The sequence below is a fragment of the Bos javanicus genome, chromosome 17, assembly GCF_032452875.1.
Source record: "Bos javanicus breed banteng chromosome 17, ARS-OSU_banteng_1.0, whole genome shotgun sequence".
NCBI classification, from domain to species: Eukaryota; Metazoa; Chordata; class Mammalia; order Artiodactyla; family Bovidae; genus Bos; species Bos javanicus.
In genome coordinates, this window is record NC_083884.1 from 46,680,544 (window position 1) to 46,701,355 (window position 20,812).

General features: G+C 45.9%; 1 protein-coding gene across 2 annotated transcripts in view; it reads right to left on the reverse strand.

Annotated features, from left to right (window-relative positions):
* Nucleotides 1–20,812, reverse strand: part of ADGRD1 (adhesion G protein-coupled receptor D1) — a 176,890-nt gene that overhangs the window by 142,898 nt on the left and 13,180 nt on the right. For both annotated transcript variants that reach the window (XM_061384498.1, XM_061384499.1), the window contains 3 exons: nucleotides 20,126–20,248; nucleotides 5,135–5,314; nucleotides 670–912 (listed from right to left, as the gene is read on the reverse strand). In XM_061384498.1, the coding sequence (XP_061240482.1) occupies nucleotides 670–912; nucleotides 5,135–5,314; nucleotides 20,126–20,248 (546 nt within the window). The remainder of the gene's footprint in view (nucleotides 1–669; nucleotides 913–5,134; nucleotides 5,315–20,125; nucleotides 20,249–20,812) is intronic.

A 20,812-nucleotide genomic window follows, 5' to 3' on the forward strand; every position in this document is an offset into this window, starting at 1 on the left:
AGTGATTGCCAGGGGCAGGGGAGGAGGAAATGGGGAGGACAGTTCATGGGGGCTGGGTTTCTCTGGGGAGGATGGTTGCACAACATGTGGACATAGTAAGTACCACTGAATCGTGTACTGTAAAAAGGTGACATTCACACTACATGAATTTTAGCTCAGTTTTTTTTAACAAAGTGACTTACCAAGTCCCACGGCTCATCGTGGTTGCGTGAGACTTTGAAACCAGGTCTGCCGGCCCACCAGGTCCCTGATCTGAACCACCGCTCTGTGCTGAGCAGGAACGGAGGTGGGCAGGGGTGCTCTCTGAGGGTCCATGGGTGAGTTTGATACGCGGAAGGGATGTGGCAAATATTTGTGCATCAAATGGACCGGGAACACTTGCTTCCCAAAACTTTCCATAACCATCTATCACAAACTTCAAAAATTCCCTGGTGACCAGCGTGAGAATATTCGCTTCAGTGTGTTTCTGGTAAATTATGAATTCCTCCATCTTAGGGAGAAGGGGTTCTAGAAAAAACTGATCAGGACGCATTCACCCTGCAGTACCAACAGCCCAGCAGGAGAGAGCAGAGAACTACCTGCTGCGGGTAAAGGGGCGGTAGATAGGAAAGTCCCCGCCCCCCAGAGTTTACGTCACACCCGGCCTGCAGCCCCTCCCCTCTCACTGACCAATGGCAGCTGTGAAGTACATGGCAATCTCATCCGGTGTCAGAGCCCGTTCCCAGATGATGAACTCGTCAAAAGCTCTGTTCTCGTAGTTCTTGGTCAGGTCCAGCACGAGGTTGTCATTGGACTCCCCGTAGGCAGGAGACGCTTTTCCACTTGGGTCTGAGGTCCTCAGGGTCCCGTTGACGTAGACTTTCAGGCCCTCCTCGGACTTCCATGTAAACAGGACGTGAGTCCAGTAGTGGCCTGGGAAAGAGCAGACACACCCTTCTGAAGATGTGGGTTCGAGCTCCACACTCAGTGGTTATCCTAGTTTTATACACATTTCTCTCCCTTACAATAGTAGGTCATTGGTTGAGTCCTAAGTCATGATATGGGCTTCCCCGGTGGCTCAGATGGTAAAGAAGCTGCCTGCAATTCAGGAGACCTGGATTCGATCCCTGGGTTGGGAAGATTCTCTGAAGAAGGGAATAGCAACCCACTCCAGTATTCTTGCCAGGAGAATTCCATGGACAGAGAAGGCTGGTGGCCTACAGTCCATGGGGTCACAAAGAGTCGGACACAACTGAGCAACTAACACACACACACAGGTCATAATACACATCTGACTTCCCTCAGTCTTAGGAGCTCAGGAAAGAAGTTACTCTCACTCCCCAAAGCCCAGAAGCCTGTTCAAAGATATCCTTTGCCATTTTAAGTTAAATGAAAATAACAACTAATGGTCAGTCCAGTGTGTACATGTCAAAAAAATAATAATTAAAAAACTTTTAAAAAGTGAAAGTGAAAGTGAAGTGAACTCCCCCAGTCCTGTCTGACTCTTTTCGACCCCATGGACTGTATAGCCTACCAGGCTCCTCCCTCCATGGGATTCTCCAGGCAAGAATACTGGAGTGGGTTGCCATTTCCTTCTCCAGGGGATCTTCCCGACCCAGGGATTGAACCTGGGTCTCCCACATTCCAGGCAGACGCTTTAACGTCTGAGCCACCAGGGAAGCAAACTTTTAAAAAGGAGAGCTTATTTTAAAAAATTAACTTGTTCAAAAATATTTTTTAATCCAGCCTAGGCCACCCCCAGGCAGGTCAGTGAGACATACCTGAGAGCCTGATTCAGCCCTCAGGCCACCGGTACCCAACTCCGCCCTGACCTTGAGCATGTGATGGCAGCCTGGGGGAGGACAGACCACTCCTGGCTCCTCTAGACCCTTCATCAGGAGCCTTGGTGGTGACTCATGGCTCTGGCATGAGAACCACAATGACCCACAAGAAGAAATTTCTCCAGACTTTGACACCAGTTGGCCCCACAGAGAGCCTCACTTCATTGTGTAGTGAGTGTTCAGATGCAGCCAGTGACCTGCTGCTGAAATAGGCCCTTTATAGGATGTATAAGCAGTTACCCCAGGCTTCTCGCTCAGGATTGGGCAACTTTCTAACCTTCAGTCTCAGGAGAGCATGGATCCCAGATAGGTCCAAAGTATCACTGTCAGGACTTCCCTGGTGGTCCAGTGGTTAAAGAACCTACCTGCCAATGCAGGGGACATGGGTTCCATCTCTGGTCTGGGAAGACACTACATGGCATAGGGCAGCTGAGCCCATGCTCCACGACTATTGAGCCTGCGTTCTAGAGCTCTTGGGTCAAAACTACTGAACCCACATGCTGCAACTATTGAAGTCCACGAGCCCTAGAGACTGTGCTCTCCAACAAGAGAAGCCATCGCAATGAGAAGCTCACACACTGTAACTAGAGAGTAGCCCCTGTTGCAGTGAAAAGGAAAAAAGAGAATGAGTTTTTATCTTTCCCTTTCCTGAGAACAAAGAAGATAAAGGGAACAGTGAGCAGGCCTGAATATTCCTAGTTTTTTTTTTACTTCAGTTGCTCTTAACTCTGCATGTCTGTATCTAAGTTCACTCTTCTGCCTCCTAACTCTGCAGAAGCTACAATTCACATTTTTTCCTTTGACTCTATGCTAAATACATCCCTTATCTGGTGTTTATCCTTACAACACCCTTCCCCTTGTAGTTACATATCATAAAGAAGGCCACAGAGCCACCCAACTGCCAGACTCAATGACTGGGTTACTGAAGCCAGTTTATGACAGTCTTTGAAACAATGCAAGAGGAAGAAGTCAAGATCCTCTCACCTTTGTTCCTCATCACTGACTCCTGACTGTGAGCCCTTGCCTTATATAAAGCCCTAGACTCCTCATGGAGGGGGGGGCGCACAATTCTTAAGGTATAAGCCTACTGTGTTACTTTCTATTTCTTTCAAGCTCTGCTTTCATATTGTTTTTTTATTCAGCTTTGGTGGGTAGAGAAGTCCAGGATTTTGGCTAGCAACATCCCTGCTCACCGCAACTAGAGAAAAGCCCACACACAGCAACAAAGACCCAGCACTGCTGCTGCTGCTGCTAAGTCGCTTCAATCGTGTCCAACTCTGTGCGACCCCAGAGACGGCAGCCCACCAGGCTCCCCCGTCCCTGGGATTCTCCAGGCAAGAACACTGGAGTGGGTTGCCATTTCCTTCTCCAATGCTTGAAAGTGAAAAGTGAAAGTGAAGTCGCTCAGTCGTGTCCGACTCCTAGCGACCCCATGAACTGCAGCCTACCAGGCTCCTCAGTCCATGGGATTTGCCAGGCGAGAGTACTGGAGTGGGTTGCCATTGCCTTCTCCGAAGACCCAACACAGACAAAAGTAAATAAATACATAAATTTTTTTAAATAATAAAAATAAAAATGTTTCTCTTCATTTCATAATTTTTAGAAAAGTATCATTGTCCTTGAATGTGAAAATACCTTCAAGGAACAAATAAGAGCACAATATCAGGCAGAAATATTTACAATTCTCCCCATTTCTCTGGGTAGATGAACAATCAGGGTTCAATAGATTTGACCTTAAAACATACCAAGAAAACTTCTCGGTACCTGATACTGTGTCAGCCCCAAAGGGGCAAGGAGATCAGACTGTTACATAAGAGACTGATAGCAGTTAGAACATGATAAGAGCTGTGAACAAGGTGCAGGACATGCACGTCAGTAAGGAGAGGCGAGGCAGAGACGATTTCTGGCCCTGAGGATCAGAGAGGGCAGACATGCAAAGTTCTCTCGAAGTCTGCACGAACTGAATTTGCCCCTTTTCCAGAGGTACAAGCCTGACCCCAGCTTATAGTACCAGCAGAATCAGGCAGATGCATTCGGTATTCCCTGGGCACCGCTCTCTTCTAGGTTCCTTTCGTGTTAACTCACTTCACTCTCACAGTCGCCCTTTGACCTAATACTGTCACTGTGCTGACGATACAGATGAGGATGCTGAGATACAGGGTGGGTGAGTAAGGCACTTGGGTCCACACAGCTGGCAGAGAGGGTACAGAGTGAGACCTGACCCAGGCTGCTTGGCTCCATGTTTTAAAAAAAAAAAAAAAAAAATGGAGACACGCAGCTTTCCTTGAAGTGGTCCAGAAAATGAGTTTTCCTTAACTAGGTCAGGGATGTCGTCACTTCCTCCTGGAGGAGACCATTCTAGACTCTCAGTTTGCCTTCCACCTGTGAGATTCCCTTCCTAGTCTCTAGTCTGGACTGGATGCCCCCTCCATGCTACCTTAAGATGCTCTGAGTCCCTGGTCACCTCTCTCCATCTTAGTTCACAGACCTCCAGCCTCCCCCAGGTGCCTGCCCCACACCTTTGCCCTCCTGCCTGGTCAGCTAGGATCGCACTGTGCCCCCGAGAAAACAGGAATCTGTGGAACAGAACCATGTGGCCTCCCAACACCCACCTAGGATCTCAGGCACATCTGCACACACCCAGCTCCCCGCCCCTCCACCTCCGCTTCCCAGGTCCTGGAGCATCCTTCCTGAATCCCGGGGCCCCTCGCTGCCTGGTGCCCTTGCCTCTCCTCCAGCATCCTTTCTTTCCCTCAATCATCAGCCCCTCTTTTCCAAAGGCTTTTTCACATCAAAGTCGAAACATTTGCAAGTTTGCACCACTAAAAAGGAGGAGGGCTAGAGATGGAGGAAAGGAAAGGAATAGAAGAGGAGGAGGAGAAGGCAAAAGGAAGATGCAGGAAAAAGAGGGGAAGACAGGAAAAGGAGAAACAATAAGCACTGGGCCGAGAGCTATATTCCAGCCTGTGAGCGAGGTATCGTTAATATCTTCACTGCACGGAAACTGAGGCTCCCGTGCACTAAGTAACGTGACGCGGTAACACTGTCTGCAGTCAGACGGAATCCTGGCCCTTAGCTAACCAGGCAGACATCTAAGCAAACGATGCTATCTCACCCTTTCCAGTGAGTCTTCCCAAGCAGCCCCTTGGACGAAGAAGGGGCTCACGTGCCCCAAGGACAGCGCCCCGAAGCTCTACATCCATTGGGTTCATCCGCTTCCTATCAGGAGGTGGAGGGGGCGGGACACCGGAACTCCTCCCGCCTCCCCGCTCCCCGACCTCCCCGAGCATCTCTCAGGCCAGTGGCGCCCTTACCTGGGGGGCTGAAGCTGGCCTCCCATGTCACGGATTTGTTATGCGTGTATAGCTCCACTGAGCCCTTGCCGCCCCTGGAGCAGACTTTGAACCCGTTGGAAATGACCTGTCCTCCATAGGCAGAAGGGATTGATGTGGACTGTTCTCCTTGTGTCTTCCAGAAAAAAGAGAAGGAGACCCCTGAGGACAGGAAAGACGTGCGGTTATTATTAATGAAAAGTGAATGGGCCTTAACCTCATAGAAGCAGGTCGGTCTCCCTGCTTTTTGATTTTTATTCAAAAGGTAATTTTTTTCTCATTCTAGAGACAATGTATGTTCAATGCAGAAAATACAGACAATAATAACAGGTAATATTTATTAAGAGCTCACTGGGTACCAGACACTTTTCTAAGGGTTTTAAACAAATGCTCTCCTCTTAAATATGGAGAAGGAAATGGCAACTCACTCCAGTATTCTTGCCTGGAAAATCCCATGGATGGAGAAGCCTGGTGGGCTACAGCCCACTGGTTTGCGAAGAGTCAGACATGACTAAACACAGCATATACCTCTTAAAATTTTAATATTACAAAATGAGGTTATCACCCCCATTACACAGATGAAGAAACTAAGGCTGGTTTGCCCAAGGTCCCTAAACTAGAGACCGACTCAGATTAGATTCAAAAAATCTGATGCACAGATGTCATCTATTAAGGCAGATCCTTCCAAAACCTCTTCCATAAGCATTTTACAAAGAAAAGAACCAATTCATACATACTGGTTTATAAGCCACATTTTTTTATACTTGTGTTATCATAGACTCCTTCCAATGTTCATAAATATGCCTTGATGTCATCTTTGTTTTTAACTGTACAATATGACAGTCTAAACAGTTACTGTAGGGAATTCCCTGGAGACCTAGTGCTTAGGGTTCTGCTCTCACTGCAGAGGGCACGGGTTCAATCGCTGACTGGGGAACTAAGAGCCTGCAAACTGCTTGGTGCACCCAATAAGTAAAGCAACAAATAAGCAAGCAAGAACTGTAAAGTTTTTATATGTTTATTTTATTTTTAGTTGCACTGGGTCTTCACTGCTGTTCGAGGGCTTTCTCTAGTTGCGGCAAGTGGGAGCTACTCTTTGTTGTGGTGTGCAGGCTTCTCATTTAGGGGGCTTCTCTAATTTCAGAGCACCAGCTCTAAGCTCCAGAGAAGGCAATGGCACCCCACTCCAGTACTCTTGCCTGGGAAATCCCGTGGACGGAGAAGCCTGGTGGGTTGCAGTCCATGGGGTCACTAAGAGTCGGACACGACTGAGCGACTTCACTTTCACTTTTCACTTTCATGCGTTGGAGAAGGAAATGGCAACCCACTCCAGTGTTCTTGCCTGGAGAATCCCAGGGACAGGGGAGCTTGGTGGGCTGCCGTCTCTGGGGTCGCACAGAGTCGGACACGACTGAAGTGACTTAGCAGCAGCAGCACCAGCTCTAAGCTCGAAGACTTCAGTAGTTGCAGCCCACAGGCTTAGTTGCCCCTCGGCATGTGGAATCTTCCCAGAACAGGGATGGAACCCATGTCCCCTGCATTGACAGGAGGATTCTCATCCACTGTACCACCAGGGAAGTCCTGTAGATTCTTTTTTAAACAGCAACCTCCCCATGACTAAGTCTTTATGAGTTTTCTTCAAGTTTTAATTTCCCAAACCGAACTGGAAACTAAACCTCTCTGCACATCTCAGATTAAATGCCTTTACAATAGATTCCCAGTAGAGCATTTTTAGTCAAAGAGGAAGCCCACTTTGAAAGGTTATGAAACCTATAATTGTTCATTTCCAACAAAGCAGGGCCCATGGAGGCCCTGGCAGCCAAGATAGCTAAGTCCAGCTCCTAATGGTGAAGACCTGACCCAGGATTACCTTGCAGACAAGGGAGGAGGGAGGAGAAGGGGAGGGGGGCAAGCTCCCCAGGGAGGGCTGACAAAGGCCAGACGAGCTACAGGCTCCTGTCATTGCCCTTTGGAGCCCGATCACCCCCACTCTGCTTCTCCAACTCCAGTAACATTTACCCTTTCTTTGCACAAGAGTAAACTGTGTGAGTGTGAGAGAGACAGAATGCATGCAACCTGCTGGGCACAGCTTGTAATAGCTGGAAATAAATCAGGCAGCCTTGGCCCCCTCAACCTAGTCCAGGCTTCAGGGATGCTGAGAGAGGAGTTACTCAGGGCTGATCAAAACAGGCCCAAGATTGGAACTCCCTGGTGGTTCAGTGGTTAAGAATCCACCTGCCTATGCAGGGGACACAGGTTCAATCCCTGGTCCAGGAAGATACCACATACCACAGACCAACTAAGCTCACACCACAAGTACTAAAGCCCGTGCACCCTAGAACGTGAGCTCCTCAATAAGAGAAGCCACCTCAATGAGAAGCCCACACATCGCAACTAGAGAGCAGCCCCACTTTGCCGCAACTAGAGAAAGCCCATGTGCAGCAACAAAGACCCAGCACAGCCAAAAATAAACAAATACGTTTTAAAAGCTAATAAAGTAATATGTACAGCATAATACCACGTGTCTCTAAAAAATTCATAAAACAATATCATAATTTTAAAAAAAAAAGATGAAACGTGAAATAATAGATGAGGCTCAGAGAGACTGCAGAGCAGAGTTTCAAGTCTCCAGGAGTATGTTCTTAGGACTATTGAGGAAAGAAAAAAGTCCTCAAAAGTGCCCTGGGACACGGGTCACTGCAACTAAATGACAGGACTTTGGTAGGTTGTCCGGAGAGCATCTGGGCTGTCCCAGACACTGTTCTTCTTTGCTTTTGCAAAGGCACCAGGTGGAGGGGAGTCCCAGGCCCGGGGTCCCCCAGGTCTTCTGTCTGCCATCCACCGCAGGGGCACAGAGCCCGAAAACGAAACCCCAAGTCTTCTTGCTTTGCCTGTCCACTCAGAAACAACCAATTTCACAGAGACACGAACACAGCACATTGTGAAACTTCTGTTATGAAACAATGTCCCAGTGGGATTCACAAAAGTCCATTTTTTCCCAAACACTTTGCTGCATTGAAAAATTCCTTTCGCTCAATCCTGGCTTGGTGGAATGTCTTTCTCTCCAGGAAGAAAAATTAAACATAAAACATTCAATTTCGCCTTAGGTAAGGGAAGATCGAAGCAGATGATGGTTTCTACAAGCCAAGCTTTTCATTTTGGTTCATTCGGCCGACAAAATAATCATTTCTGTCTGAGGAACAGCTTGTATTTAAACATCAATTTACGTCTTCATTGAGTCTTCAAAGATTCGCAATGAGTCCTCTAATATTAGTATTTTCAGGAACTTTGCTTCTTGCGCTTGAAATTGTCAATACAAAGAAGAAAAGGCTAAAGGAAAAAGAAGTGCAGTATTGACAAATTGATTCAACACTTTTCTTCTTCTTACGAGCATTAAATCCTCATCCAACCCAAAAGTAAAGAGAGGACAGTTCTCTCTTGATAGAACAAACAAACAAAAAAATTCCAGCTGTCCCAAGAAAAGATGGATACATTTGAGTGCATAAATATTATAAAATTCTGCAAGCCAAAAAACTTAAAGCCATGACAAAGTCAAAAGACAAATGACAACCCAGGAAGAAAATATTTGTAAAACATTTAACAAGCAAGAAATAAATGTCCTTGCTATATAAAGAACACTTTAAAAAGAAAAATAAGTTCTACTGTTTAAGAACTTACTTCGTTCAAGATAAAATGTCCCAAGAATTTTACATGAGTTAACTCTTTTAATCCTCCCAACAACCCTGTGAAGTAGGGATTAGTATGGTCCCCATTTGACAAGTGAGAAAACTGAAGCCCAGAGAGGTAAAGTAACTTGTCTAAAGCCACATAGCTAGTGATGGAGTCAGCACTGGAACCAGGCAGTCTGGCTCTGGAATCTGCGACTGTCATCTCTCTATCCTCTCATGCAGATGACGTTCTTTGGGAGAGAGCTCACTTACTGAATTAGACAACAAAGTTTCTCAAGAATTCCATGGAGGAGAAAAATGCCTACAGATGCGGAAGTCTTGCTGTGCACTATCATCTCTGTGTCTGTGGTGAGTGGGGCAGAAGCAGCAGGTAGGAATGGGCAGGGAATCTCTCCAGGTAGAGGACCAGACCCGCACCATGTCCTGCGTGTTCATAACTCAAGGCAGACCAGAGCAGTGGCCAGCGGGGAGGGCAAGGAGACCCACAGGTGATGTAGCAGCCTGGATATCCATCCTTCCTCACCCAGCACAGCATTCTTGGGGAGAATCACCACCCCCCCCTCCACCAATCTCTGTGTCCTCTAGGTCAAGTGGGACTAATTACACAGCGGACTGATTACACAGCCCCAGGCTCACAAGGGCTGGAGCAGTCTGAATCACAGTGACTGGTTCAGGGATGGCCATGCATCAGCTGATAAAAGGGACTCCTGGAGGCTGTGAGTCGACATTGCTATCACACCTGGAAAGCCCTCCTGAGAACACAGCCAAAGTGATGGAGACACGAGCTTCCAGTGATGTCATCTAAGCACCTGGACCCAGATCGTCGTGGTAGACTGAATCTCCTGAAGAAGCCACGGCATCTCCCAGCCCATCTGCTTTCATGCCATGTGACCTTCCCATTCTCCTCCAAGACTTAGGCCAGTTTCTCCACCTGCCCTCTGGCTGATCTGACCAAGAAGAAACGTCAGAAGTGGCCCTGGCCAGGTTCCAGAGACAGCCATTAATTGTCCGGAAGCTTCAGGTTTCAGCTTCTTGGAGCACAGAACAAGTCCAGGCTCTGCTGGTATAGAAAGAAACCACATAGAGGAGCCAGAGGTGCCAGATGAGAGTGAAGAAAGTGGTCTTGAGAAACCAGCTCAGGGGCACCTTCCGAGGACCCAGTCCTGGAGAGAACCCTGCCAAGCCCCAGAACTGTGAGAGGTGATGCTAAATTGCATTTCACTTGTTAAGTTTGGGAGTGCTTGTTATGCAGCAGTCGATAACCAGAACACAGTCTTACTTGGAGCCTCTCAATAAATCCCCCGAGCCTAGCTGAGTTGAATTCCCATTGCTTACAAACTTTCAGCTGACTATGACTGTGCATAGAGGATGAGTCCCCTTCCTGACCCTGAAGGCCACCAAAGGCCACCACAAGGATGTGCACATGGCTTCCTCACTCCTTCCTGACCATCACTTTGGGTGACAGATTCAGGGGGAGGGTGCTGGGGAAGCTGCTGCAGGGTGAGCAGAGGGAGCAAAGTGAGTGTTAGTTACTCAGGTCCAACTCTTTGCAACCACATGGACTGTAGCCCACCAGGCTCCTCTGTCCATGGGGATTCTCCAGGCAGGAATACTGGAGTGGGTAGCCATGCCCTTCTCCAGGGGATCTTCCTGACCCAGGGATTGAACCTGGGTCTCCCACATTGCAGGCAGATTCTTTACCATCTGAGCCACCAGGGAAGAGGGAGTAAGGAGATGCTCTATTCTTTTCTGTTTCCAAGAGGACTTGGTTCAAGACAGAGGTGGCCCTCAGCCTATGTGAGACACATGTCCACCTACAATGTGATAGCATGAAATGAGCTCATCCACACCTGTCAGCCACCTGCAAGCAAGTTTCCATGAGAACCACCCAGAGCCTGCAGAGCAGGCTCAAGAACGTTCTGGAGTGGGGAGTTGAGGGCATGAAAACCAAGGCCATCCCAACAGGCATAAGAAAAGATACTCAACATTGCTGATTATCAGAGAAATGCAAATCAAAACTACAGTGAGGCACCATCTCACACCCGTCAGAATGGCTACCACTGAAAAGTCTACAAATAACAAATGCTGGAGAGGGTGTGAGAAAAGGGAACCCTCCTCCACTGTTTGTGGGAATGTAAACTGGTACAGCCACTGTGGAGAACAGTATGGACGTTCCTCAAAAAACTAAAAATCGAGTTGCCATGGGATCCAGCAATTCTACTCCTGGGTCTGTATCTGGACAAGTCTATAACTGAAAAGGATGCATGCACCCCCGTGTTCATTGCAGCACTATTCAGAATAGACAGGACATAGAAACGACCCAAAAGTCCATCCGTAGATGAATGGGTGAAGAAGACAGCCCCTCCCCCATCTTTAAACCATCTCCACATCTCTGACTCTGCCCCTCTGCCCTCTCTCTTTATAAGGACTCCTGTGATGTCTCTGCCCCACACAGACAATCAGGACAATCCCCATCTCAAGTTCCTCAACTTAACCACTCAACTTCATCAAAAAGGGTAAAGAGTACATGGCATCACTGTGTATTACTTTTTACAACTGCCTGTTCATCTACAATTATCTCAAAATAAAAAGGATCTCATAAAAGAAAATAAAAGAGATTTTGCTGGGTCGGGAAGGCCTTTAATCTGATCTGGCTGGTTCAAAGTCCAATTTTATTACAGCGTATCTCAGGCATGGGAGTTGGATGTTCTCCCAGTTTTTGGTCAAGAGAGCCTCCAGAACTGGGGCCTTGGTTTCTTTATTTGTAGAAAAAATAGAAGACATCAAGGGAATCTACCAACTGTAGGATTCTAAGCGGGTTTTCCATGTGGTGTGGCCACTGTGCAGGAGGAGAGGAATGTACAGGGTTCTGATAACAGAGCATCTCTACAGAGTGGCCGCCTGCTGAGTGCTTCTAAAAGAGCACAGGCTGGGAGACAGTGATGGGGAGGTTTGGGCTTTCTGGCTAAGCTGGGAAAAGACCAGACACTTTGTGGCAATCAATCAGCAAGCTTCTGCCATCGAATCAGATTTCTAACTCTGACTTTTCTTAAGACCCTAAAGTGTATCTGTACCTCCCCATTTCAGCAGAGTACAGGGCAATATGATGATTTCTTCCTACATCTTTCTAAGAGTTGATAGTTTCAGTCACTCTGGTCTTGGACAGATTCTCCAAGAGAATTTTAGCATATCATCATGCCTTTATATGGGCTTCCTGGGTGGCTCAGATGGTAAAGAATCTGCCTGCAATGCAGGAGACCTGGGTTTGATCCCTGGATTGGAAAGATCCTCTGGAGAAGGCCATGGCAATCCACTCCAGTATTCTTGCCTGGAGAATTCCATAGGCAGAAGAGCCTGTTGGGCTACAGTCCATGGGGTCACAAAGAATCAGACACCATTGAGCAACCAACACTTTCACTTTCATGCCTTTATACAACAGGAATCACAGTATGAGATGCTAATCCCTTCTCAGTCATCTTTCAGTTCTGATTATGATGAGAAGAAAGTCCATTTGTATGTAAGTAACAATTGCTAATCCCTGTTTTAACAAAGAAATGCCACATCTCGAATTCAGAGCCTCTGGTGGGAATTGGTACCCACATGGAATTCAACAATGCAGGAATCTTCCACTTAAAATGATAATTGGGTTTCAGTTCTTGGGGATGATAAGTTTCCTTTTCAATTGAATCTAGTGAGTGAGGGAAATCGCTCAGTTGTGTCCGACTATTTGCGACACCATGGACTATAGTCCATGGAATTCTCCATGAACCCATGCTAGAATACTAGAGCGGGTAGCGGTTCCTTTCTCCAGGGGGTCTCCAAGGGATCTTCCAACCCAGGGATCGAACCCAGGTCTCCCACATGGCAGGCAGATTCTTTACCAGCTAAGCCACCAGGGAAGCCCAAGTTTTATAGTTCAGGTGCTACGTGTATACGGTAAAAAAAAAAAAAAAAAATCGTAAAAGAAATTTAAAAGTGAGAAAAATTTGAGAATCTTAAAAACTGTCTTAAAAACATTCTAGCTTGACTGGAAATTTAGATAATTGCATCATTCAACCTCAACCAATTAAAGTAAATAACCCACCCTTGGACTTCCTTGGCATAAATACATCCTGCCTTGCTGCCTTCATAGTCTATATTATATAAGCTGAGTTAAGGGGATGACATGCCATTTTTTTTTTTTTTGTCCACATTAGGGCTGTAAGGATAGAATTATGTCTGGCTGTGTACATTTCCTCAGTAAAACTTTCAAGTGATCTATTCTCACCTGTTCTCAAGAGTGCAGAGACCCAGGTGCTAAAACACAGTCTTAGGAATGGCTCCTAAGACTTTCTTATTCATCCTAAAAATTACAGAACAATTGAGGAGCAAAGTGTGAGGCTATATATACATGGTTAAGTGAATGCAAGAGACCTTACTCATAAAGTAGAAATGTTACAAGGTATCAACTCTATGGCCCAAAATTCATTGTCTTTCCCAAAAATATCTTGATTCTCACTTGACACAGAGAAGTGGTGAAGATGCTAAAGCTTCCACACTGTATCCTTAGATTTTTTTTTTCCCCTCAGCTCCATGATTACAAGGAAGCAATAACCAAAATAGGGTGGGAGAAATGATATAACGAAGAGCAAAATTTGGAGAGGAAAAAAAGCTAAATGTCATAGTGGTGAAGAACCTGGTTAACAGAAGAGACCCTGGGTGAAAGATGAGGAATTGCATCTTCAGTCATAGTTGAGTTTGCAATGGTAGGAGAAGTGATCAATGAAATGCAGAGAAAAAGATGACCGAGACTCAGAAGAATAGTGTTTCTCTGACTTTAATATACATGACAGAGGCCATAAACTCAAAAGCCTGTCTTCCCAGGGGCACTGACTCCATAAGAGAGCCAGCGTATTTCCTGTAGGCAGCTCAGGCTGTATTTTTCAACTTGCAGACACACTCTTTGTCAGATCAAGCCCTGCATATGAACTGCTACTCATGCCTATGCTTCCTGCCTCCCCAGAAGGCTCTCTAATTTCTTCTAGAAATATCTGTTGCCGTAGGACTCTGTTTCACTCTCACCATTTCTCTCCTCAATATTATTTTAAGAAAGCCACAGGTGAGTGGCCACTTCCCTTCAGTTTCATCAAGCAGAGCGCTGAGAGTCCAAAGTGAAAGTGAAGGTTGCTCAGTCGTGTCTGACTCTTTGCGACCCCATGGACTATACAGTCCATGGAATTCTCCAGGCCAGAATACTGGAATGGGTAGCCATTCCCTTCTCTAGGAGATCTTCCCAACCCAGGGATTGAACCCAGGTCTCCCGCATTAGAGGTGGATTCTTTACCAGCTGAGCCACCAGGGAAACCCAAGAATACTGGAGTGGGTAGCCTATACCTTCTCCAGGGAATCTCTTCCTGACCCAGAAATCATGAACCGGGGTCTCCTGCACTGCAGGCAGATTCTTTACCAGCTGAGCTACCAGGGAAGCTGTGAGAGTCCAAGGGACTACCAGAGAGCTGAGAGTCTAAGGGACTCAGGAAACCTGGAGACCATTGGACAGTCACCTTAGCTCTAACCAACTGATGCCAGGAGGGTGGGTAACACTAGGATTTACTGATTTTTCAAGAGAAGACAGAAGTAGAGATTTTTTAATGAAATTTTATCTTTCAGGGAAGTTGAGTATTAATTTAAAAAAAACATTTAAAGCACCGTGAGAGAGGCTCTGTTTCTGCAAACAGTTAGGCAGTCTTTTTGAACCCACCCATTCTGCCAAAAGCTTCCCAGGTGGTGCTGGTGGTAAGAACTTGCCTGCCAATGCAGGAGATGTTAAGAGATGCAGGTTCGATCCCTGGGTTGGAAAGATTCCCTGAAGGAGGGCGTGACAACCCACTGCAGTATTCTTGCCTGGAGAATCCCACGGACAGAAGAACCTAGCAAGCTATAGTCCATAGAGTTGCAAAGAGTTGGACATGACTAAAACAACTTAACATGCACACATTCTGCCAAAAAACAATTTAGAAAACTTGTTAAAATAGAAAATTTGTGAGAACCGACATAATGCCAGCAAACAAAACACATTTGTGGGCTAGAGTCAGCCTTGAGCAGTTCTGAGATTTGGTCCATGAAAACCACCCAGAGGGCCTGGGTTAAAATTCAGATCTCCAGGCCCTGTCCACAGATTTGGATTCAGTGGGTCCTGGGCTGGAGACTGAGAAATTCCATTTTTAGCAGTCTCTGCAATGGACTCTTCTGCCGATGGTCTGGAAACAATACTTAAAGAAACTCAGCACTAAATCATCCTGTGACTCTAGGCTATCTTGTGCCTTCTCTGGACCTCAGTCTCCCCATCTGTGAAATGGACGTGGTGAATGAATACTTCTCTCTGAAGCTCCATCAGGCTTTCAAACATCCCTAAAACCCCCAATCATCTAAGGAAGACAGAAGCTGGATCTGTGCCCAACCATCAGGCCCTTCTGGAAATTTTTGTCCTGAAACACCATTCAGAATATTTTACCATTTTGTTGATGGCATTGAAGTTAATGACTTAATGCAAAGTTGAAGTTAGTAACCTAATGCAAATAGTCTAAAAAGTCCTGTCGATGCTGAGAAGAGAATATGGATGCTGAGATTTTCCAGCTGCTGCTATGGAGCTGTAGCAGGTTTCTTGGTGTTTATAAGCAGTGGAAGCTCTAATGCACAAGAGGGAAAAAAGAAGGGTACATTTCCGGAGGGAGGAAAAATTAACAAGTAAAACAGGAAGAAGGTCTTTCTGGCAGGCATTCAAGGTGATTGAGAGTTGAAGTGGAATTAGAGGTAATTACTCAAAACAAATTTAGTCCAATATCAGAAAGAAGTATCAGAGGGGTGCAAAAATGGGATGGCCCATTCAGGATGGAGAAGGACTCATCACAGGTGATATGCAAATAATGGCCCATCAGATATGTGCTGGGGAAGGATTCAAAGGCATTTAAGCATCAGAAAGACAGACTAGATGTATCTGTTCAGTTGACGGGGATCAAGCATCTATCATGCTGATATTCATCCCTGAAAATACAGCAGTGACTAAGACAGACGAGTCCCTGCCCTTGCAGAGCTAAATGTCCAAGAAGGAAGACACATAATGAGCAGGTCATCACCAAAGATGCAAGGGACAGAGGGGGACATACAGGAACCTGTGAGAGCAAAGAGGAACGCAACTGGTGTGGGACTCATCTCTGTAAGAGCCACACTGGAGCTGAGCCCTCAAGGTCTATAGGGAGGACTTCCCTGGTGGTCTAGTGGTTAACAATCCACTTTCCAACTGGTTAAGAATCTACCTTCCAGTGCAAGGGATGTGCGTTCAATCCCTGGTCAGGAAACAAAGATCCCACATGCTGAGGGGTAACTAAGCCTGTGCAAAGCAACTGAAGAAAGCCCACATGCCTCAACAAAGACCCAGCAAAGCCAATAAAACAATAAAATTAAAATAAGATTTACAGGGGAGTGAAACAAGATGCTGGAACACTCCAGGAAGACTCCCCCCTCATGAGGATTTCTGCTGGTCGTGGGAGTTGGAGGAGAATTGCCTCAGTATTGAAGGAACACAGACTGTGCTTCCTTTGGTTAATGTTCAAATAGACTTTCTCTCTCAAAGGATCCTCCAGAGCCTCTCTCCCATTTGCACCCAACGCCCATGAGGAAATTTCCCAGGAGGCACAATTTGCCAAAAGGCAGGTCACACAGTCAGCTCAGAGAAACTGGTGGAGCAGATGGAGAAGAGCCCTAAGATAAGCAGGTCATGGGTTCAAAATGTCAGAGTGAGCAGCTGGCAGAGAAGGAAGATCCCACGTTCTAGCTGAGAACTTGGAGAAGGAACAGCTAAATTGCTCAGATGTTTTATCCTTTTTTAAAAAGTTCAAACCTCAACCCTGTCTGCTACAACGTTCTTAAAAAAAAAAAAAAATCAGCCAAAAATATGAACAGAGACCACAAGAGAATTGGGAAATCACAAATATGAAAATAATTGACCTGCTTGACTGGGTGTGGGAAGTGTTTCTCTCTTTGTTTAAGTGTTGAGGGAATTCCCTGGTGGTCCAGTGGTTAGGACTCTGTGCTGTCATTGCCAGGGCCTGGGTTCAATCTCTGGTCAGGGAACTAAGATCCCACAAGTCACACAGCACAGCCAGACATATATATGTATATATATATATGGTCCCAGCTCTGCAACTACAGAGTAGCCCCTGCTCTCTGCAACTAGAGAAAGACTTCAAGCAACAATAAAGACCCAGCAAAGCAAAAAAAAAAAAAAAAAAGAAATGTTTAATCACTAAAAGTGCACTTGAAATCATCTCACCTACTTCAAAAGCCATGTGGAGTTTGATTTGAAAAATGTTGGATGGACTTTCCTTTTCAAATCCTGTTCTCCTTAAACCTAGAAATGTAAGCTCATTGAGGCCCCAGGGAAACCCCCCAGAGCAAAGGATATGGTTAATAAAATGGAGAAATGCCTACAGTGATCCTTAGGATGACACCCATGTTTGGTGGTCCTGTCTGAAATCCAAACTGAAGGATGTGGACCAAGAAATACCCAACCTCCCTCAGCATCCGCCACATAAAGACCCCTGCTAGCATGGTCCCAGGGGGTCAAAGTTGACTTGAGGTTTCCTGGCTTCACCGCATATCTGGCCATACTCTAGAAAAGTAGCCACCCAAAAAATACCTTCAAAGGTTCCAGTTAACCAGGACACACGAGAAGCTATCAACAGGGTGGTAACATGAAGCCAAAGTTTACAGCTCTCTATACCATGTGAGCTCTTGTCTGTCTCTCTTTTTTTTTTTTTTTTGAGGATGAAATGAGTTAATACATGTAATGGGATTAGAACACTCAATTTAGTTCAGTTCAGTCGTTCAGCCATGTCCAACTCTTTGCGACCCCATGGACTGCAGCATGCCAGGTTTCCCTGTCTATCACCAACTCCCGGAGCTTGCTCAAACTCATGTCCATCGAGTCAGTGATGCCATCCAACCTCTCGTCCTCTGTTGTCCCCTTCTTCTCCTGCCTTCAATCTTTCCCAGCATCATGGTCTTTTCCAGTGAGTCAGCTCTTCACATCAGGTGGCCAAAGTACTGGAGTTTCAGCTTCAGCATCAGTCCTTCCAATGAATATTCAGGACCGATTTCCTCTAGGATGGACTGGTTTGATCTCCTTGCAGTCCAAGAACACTGGCACCAAGTAAACGATGCATGATTGTGGGTGATTATGATGATTGGTCCAACCATGTCAGCCCCTGTCAGAGGGTTACATCTGAGCAGGCAGATGGAGTGAGGACCACGATCCTGGGGACAAGAGGCACATGGGGAAGCACCCATACAGGACAGGACCCCAGGGGCTTCTCAGTGTTGGACTGGCCACGTGCCAGTCTTCAGAACAACCCCATAGCAGGAAACTACAATCTGGCTTTGATTGACCCATGTTACAGGTAAGGAATTTGGACCTAGAAGTTAAGTGGTTGCCCAAGGTCACCACAGAAAGGATTAAACACCACTGAAACCCAAGCCGCCTGGCCCTGGAGCCCAAACCATTAACATGCTCTATGTCCAGCAGGTCCAATGATCAAAGGGTCAGAAGTCAGTGATGAGCTGAAGGGCAATGTCCAACACAAAAGAGGGCCCCTCCGTTCAGCCCCACGAAATCGGAATAGGGAGGGAGATTTCTCAAGAGAAACCGGGAATTTGTGTTTTTATGTGAAATTGTCCTATTTTTCAACTCTGGTAGCTAATCAAAAAACTTTAACTCCATGCCTACAAAACCAGGCACAGCCACAGGGCAGGGTGAGCTCAGAGGCCTCTAGTTTACGACCTGAGAATTCAGGTAAAATTTTCCGATAGTTCTGATTTCCAGTAGCTGGTCACTATCATAGTCACCACTGGTCCCATCATAGTCATCGTTCAAAGGCTGGTTATCTGTGACAGTGCCCAGTTACTAGAATTCCTGGGACCTTCCCCTCCCACCTGAGTCAATTCCAGTTGGTAGCTGGGGCTGTAGAGACACCTTTCTTCCAAAGAGAAGCTGTTGCCTCTCAGACCCAGAGACAAACTGGACAGAAACACACACCTATCCTGCTTCTCCTCCTCGGTCATCCTGATCTAGGCAGGGAAAGGGTGGGGCAGGCACCGGCTGCCCTCTTGTTTCTCAGTCCTTGTAGCTGAGGCGGGGCTGTTTTAAATTTAGAGAAATAAACAACTCTGCTGTGTTTATAGGGCTGTTTGAATTCAGGAACAGCTTGAACTGTGGATTTGTAAACCTGGCTGTGGTTTTAGACCTCAAATCCCTTTCTCAAAACTCTGGGTTCTGCAAAGTCCAAAATGTATCCTCCCACACGTTATCACCTTGTTAAGCTTTGTTTACTTTTACTGGAATGTAACCCATAGGGCCTGGGGAGTGGGAGAACAATGAATTCATCACAGGGCAGTTTTGATAAGCCCACTGGATGCTCCAAAAGACTTAGGGCTTTCAGACCCGCTTGCATTAAATTTTTTTTTCCTAGAAAGAAAAATTTTCAGTTACTTAGGTTAATGGAATTTGGAGGCTCGAAACTGATTTGGATGGCAGAGGACAGTTTCCCAGAACGTTTTGAAATGTGGCTCAAATCTTCATTTTCTGAAGCTCAGATCCGAGAGAGCCGGTTACTTTTCATAGAGACAAAAAAAAAAAAAAAGGGAAGAAGAAGAAGGAATAGGTTCCTAACTTCTCTTTTGTACCTATGTGTTTCACCCACGGTATTATTTTAACCACAGGCCCACAACCTTTCGCTGGGACAGCTCTCACCACTGCCCCCTCCAATCTCCATGGATATAAAAGAAGCGAACCCATGGCACGAGTCTTAAAAGGCATGCCCCGCCCAGACCCATGGCCAACATCCTGGAGCCAGAAATAACGTCCCGTGAGCCACACCATCAATTTCCTGCCCACAAACGCCACGGTCCCATCCAAACTCCACTGCGACATCACCGTGTCTGCTTTTTATGGAGGGTTCTTTTTCGTCTGTTTCCTGGGGGTTTTGGTTGTTGTTGTTTGTTGCTTTTTGCTTTACAAGATTAAATACTTTGCTCTCATGCCTCTGCAAAATGGTGTTTTAATTCCGTCTCCAGGGCCAGTCTCTGCATCCCCGTCCCCACTCCTCCCCTCAAGTCCGTATGTGACATGAGCACGCATGGTGCAGCTGAACTTTGTCTTCACATCTGCCACAGCCCAGAGGAACAGATGCCACCTGGCAATGAAATGAACTTGAAAAAAAGGAAGAAAAGAATGGAGCGCATCACTCACCCTCAGGGCCACACTGTGCCGGATTACTGATGCAGGAAGTTTTGTTCTTTCTGTAATAGAGAAATGTGACTCCTTTTCCCTCCTTGAGGTAAATGCCTTTGTTGACCTTTCCTTCTACAATATCTAAGTAAGAAGAATGGCAAACATTGTAGATTAATAATTGCAGGAGATGAAAAGTCCGGACACCTGTCAGGCTTACAAACCACTTTGATCTAAATATGCTGTATTCTTTCTATTTATAATTAAATATTTCTATTCAATGACGTTACAGATATTATTTAATATTAATGGTATTTAACATTTCATAATTGCGAACTAGACTATAAGTAATGTATTAGTGTCAATATTAAATAATATTCTCTTATTAATATTGTATCCTAGTAATTAATATCACACCAGTTTATAATATGCACTGTAATATGACCACATTATAAGTACTGTATTTGTCAACAGTTGACTTACTAGGAGGCATATGATTAGAATCTCCTACTGTCCTAAACTTTGATGCCATCCACCTCTTCATGAGTCCTTCTCACTGTCATCTTCACACGAGACTTTTCAGGTGAAACTCTGAGATTCAATTTCAAATGTAAAACTACACCTGTACTCTCTATCTTTCTGAATTCTCTCATTAAAAGCCCGTGATCTGACACATGGGAACCCATGATTTTAAGAGCATTCCTTTTC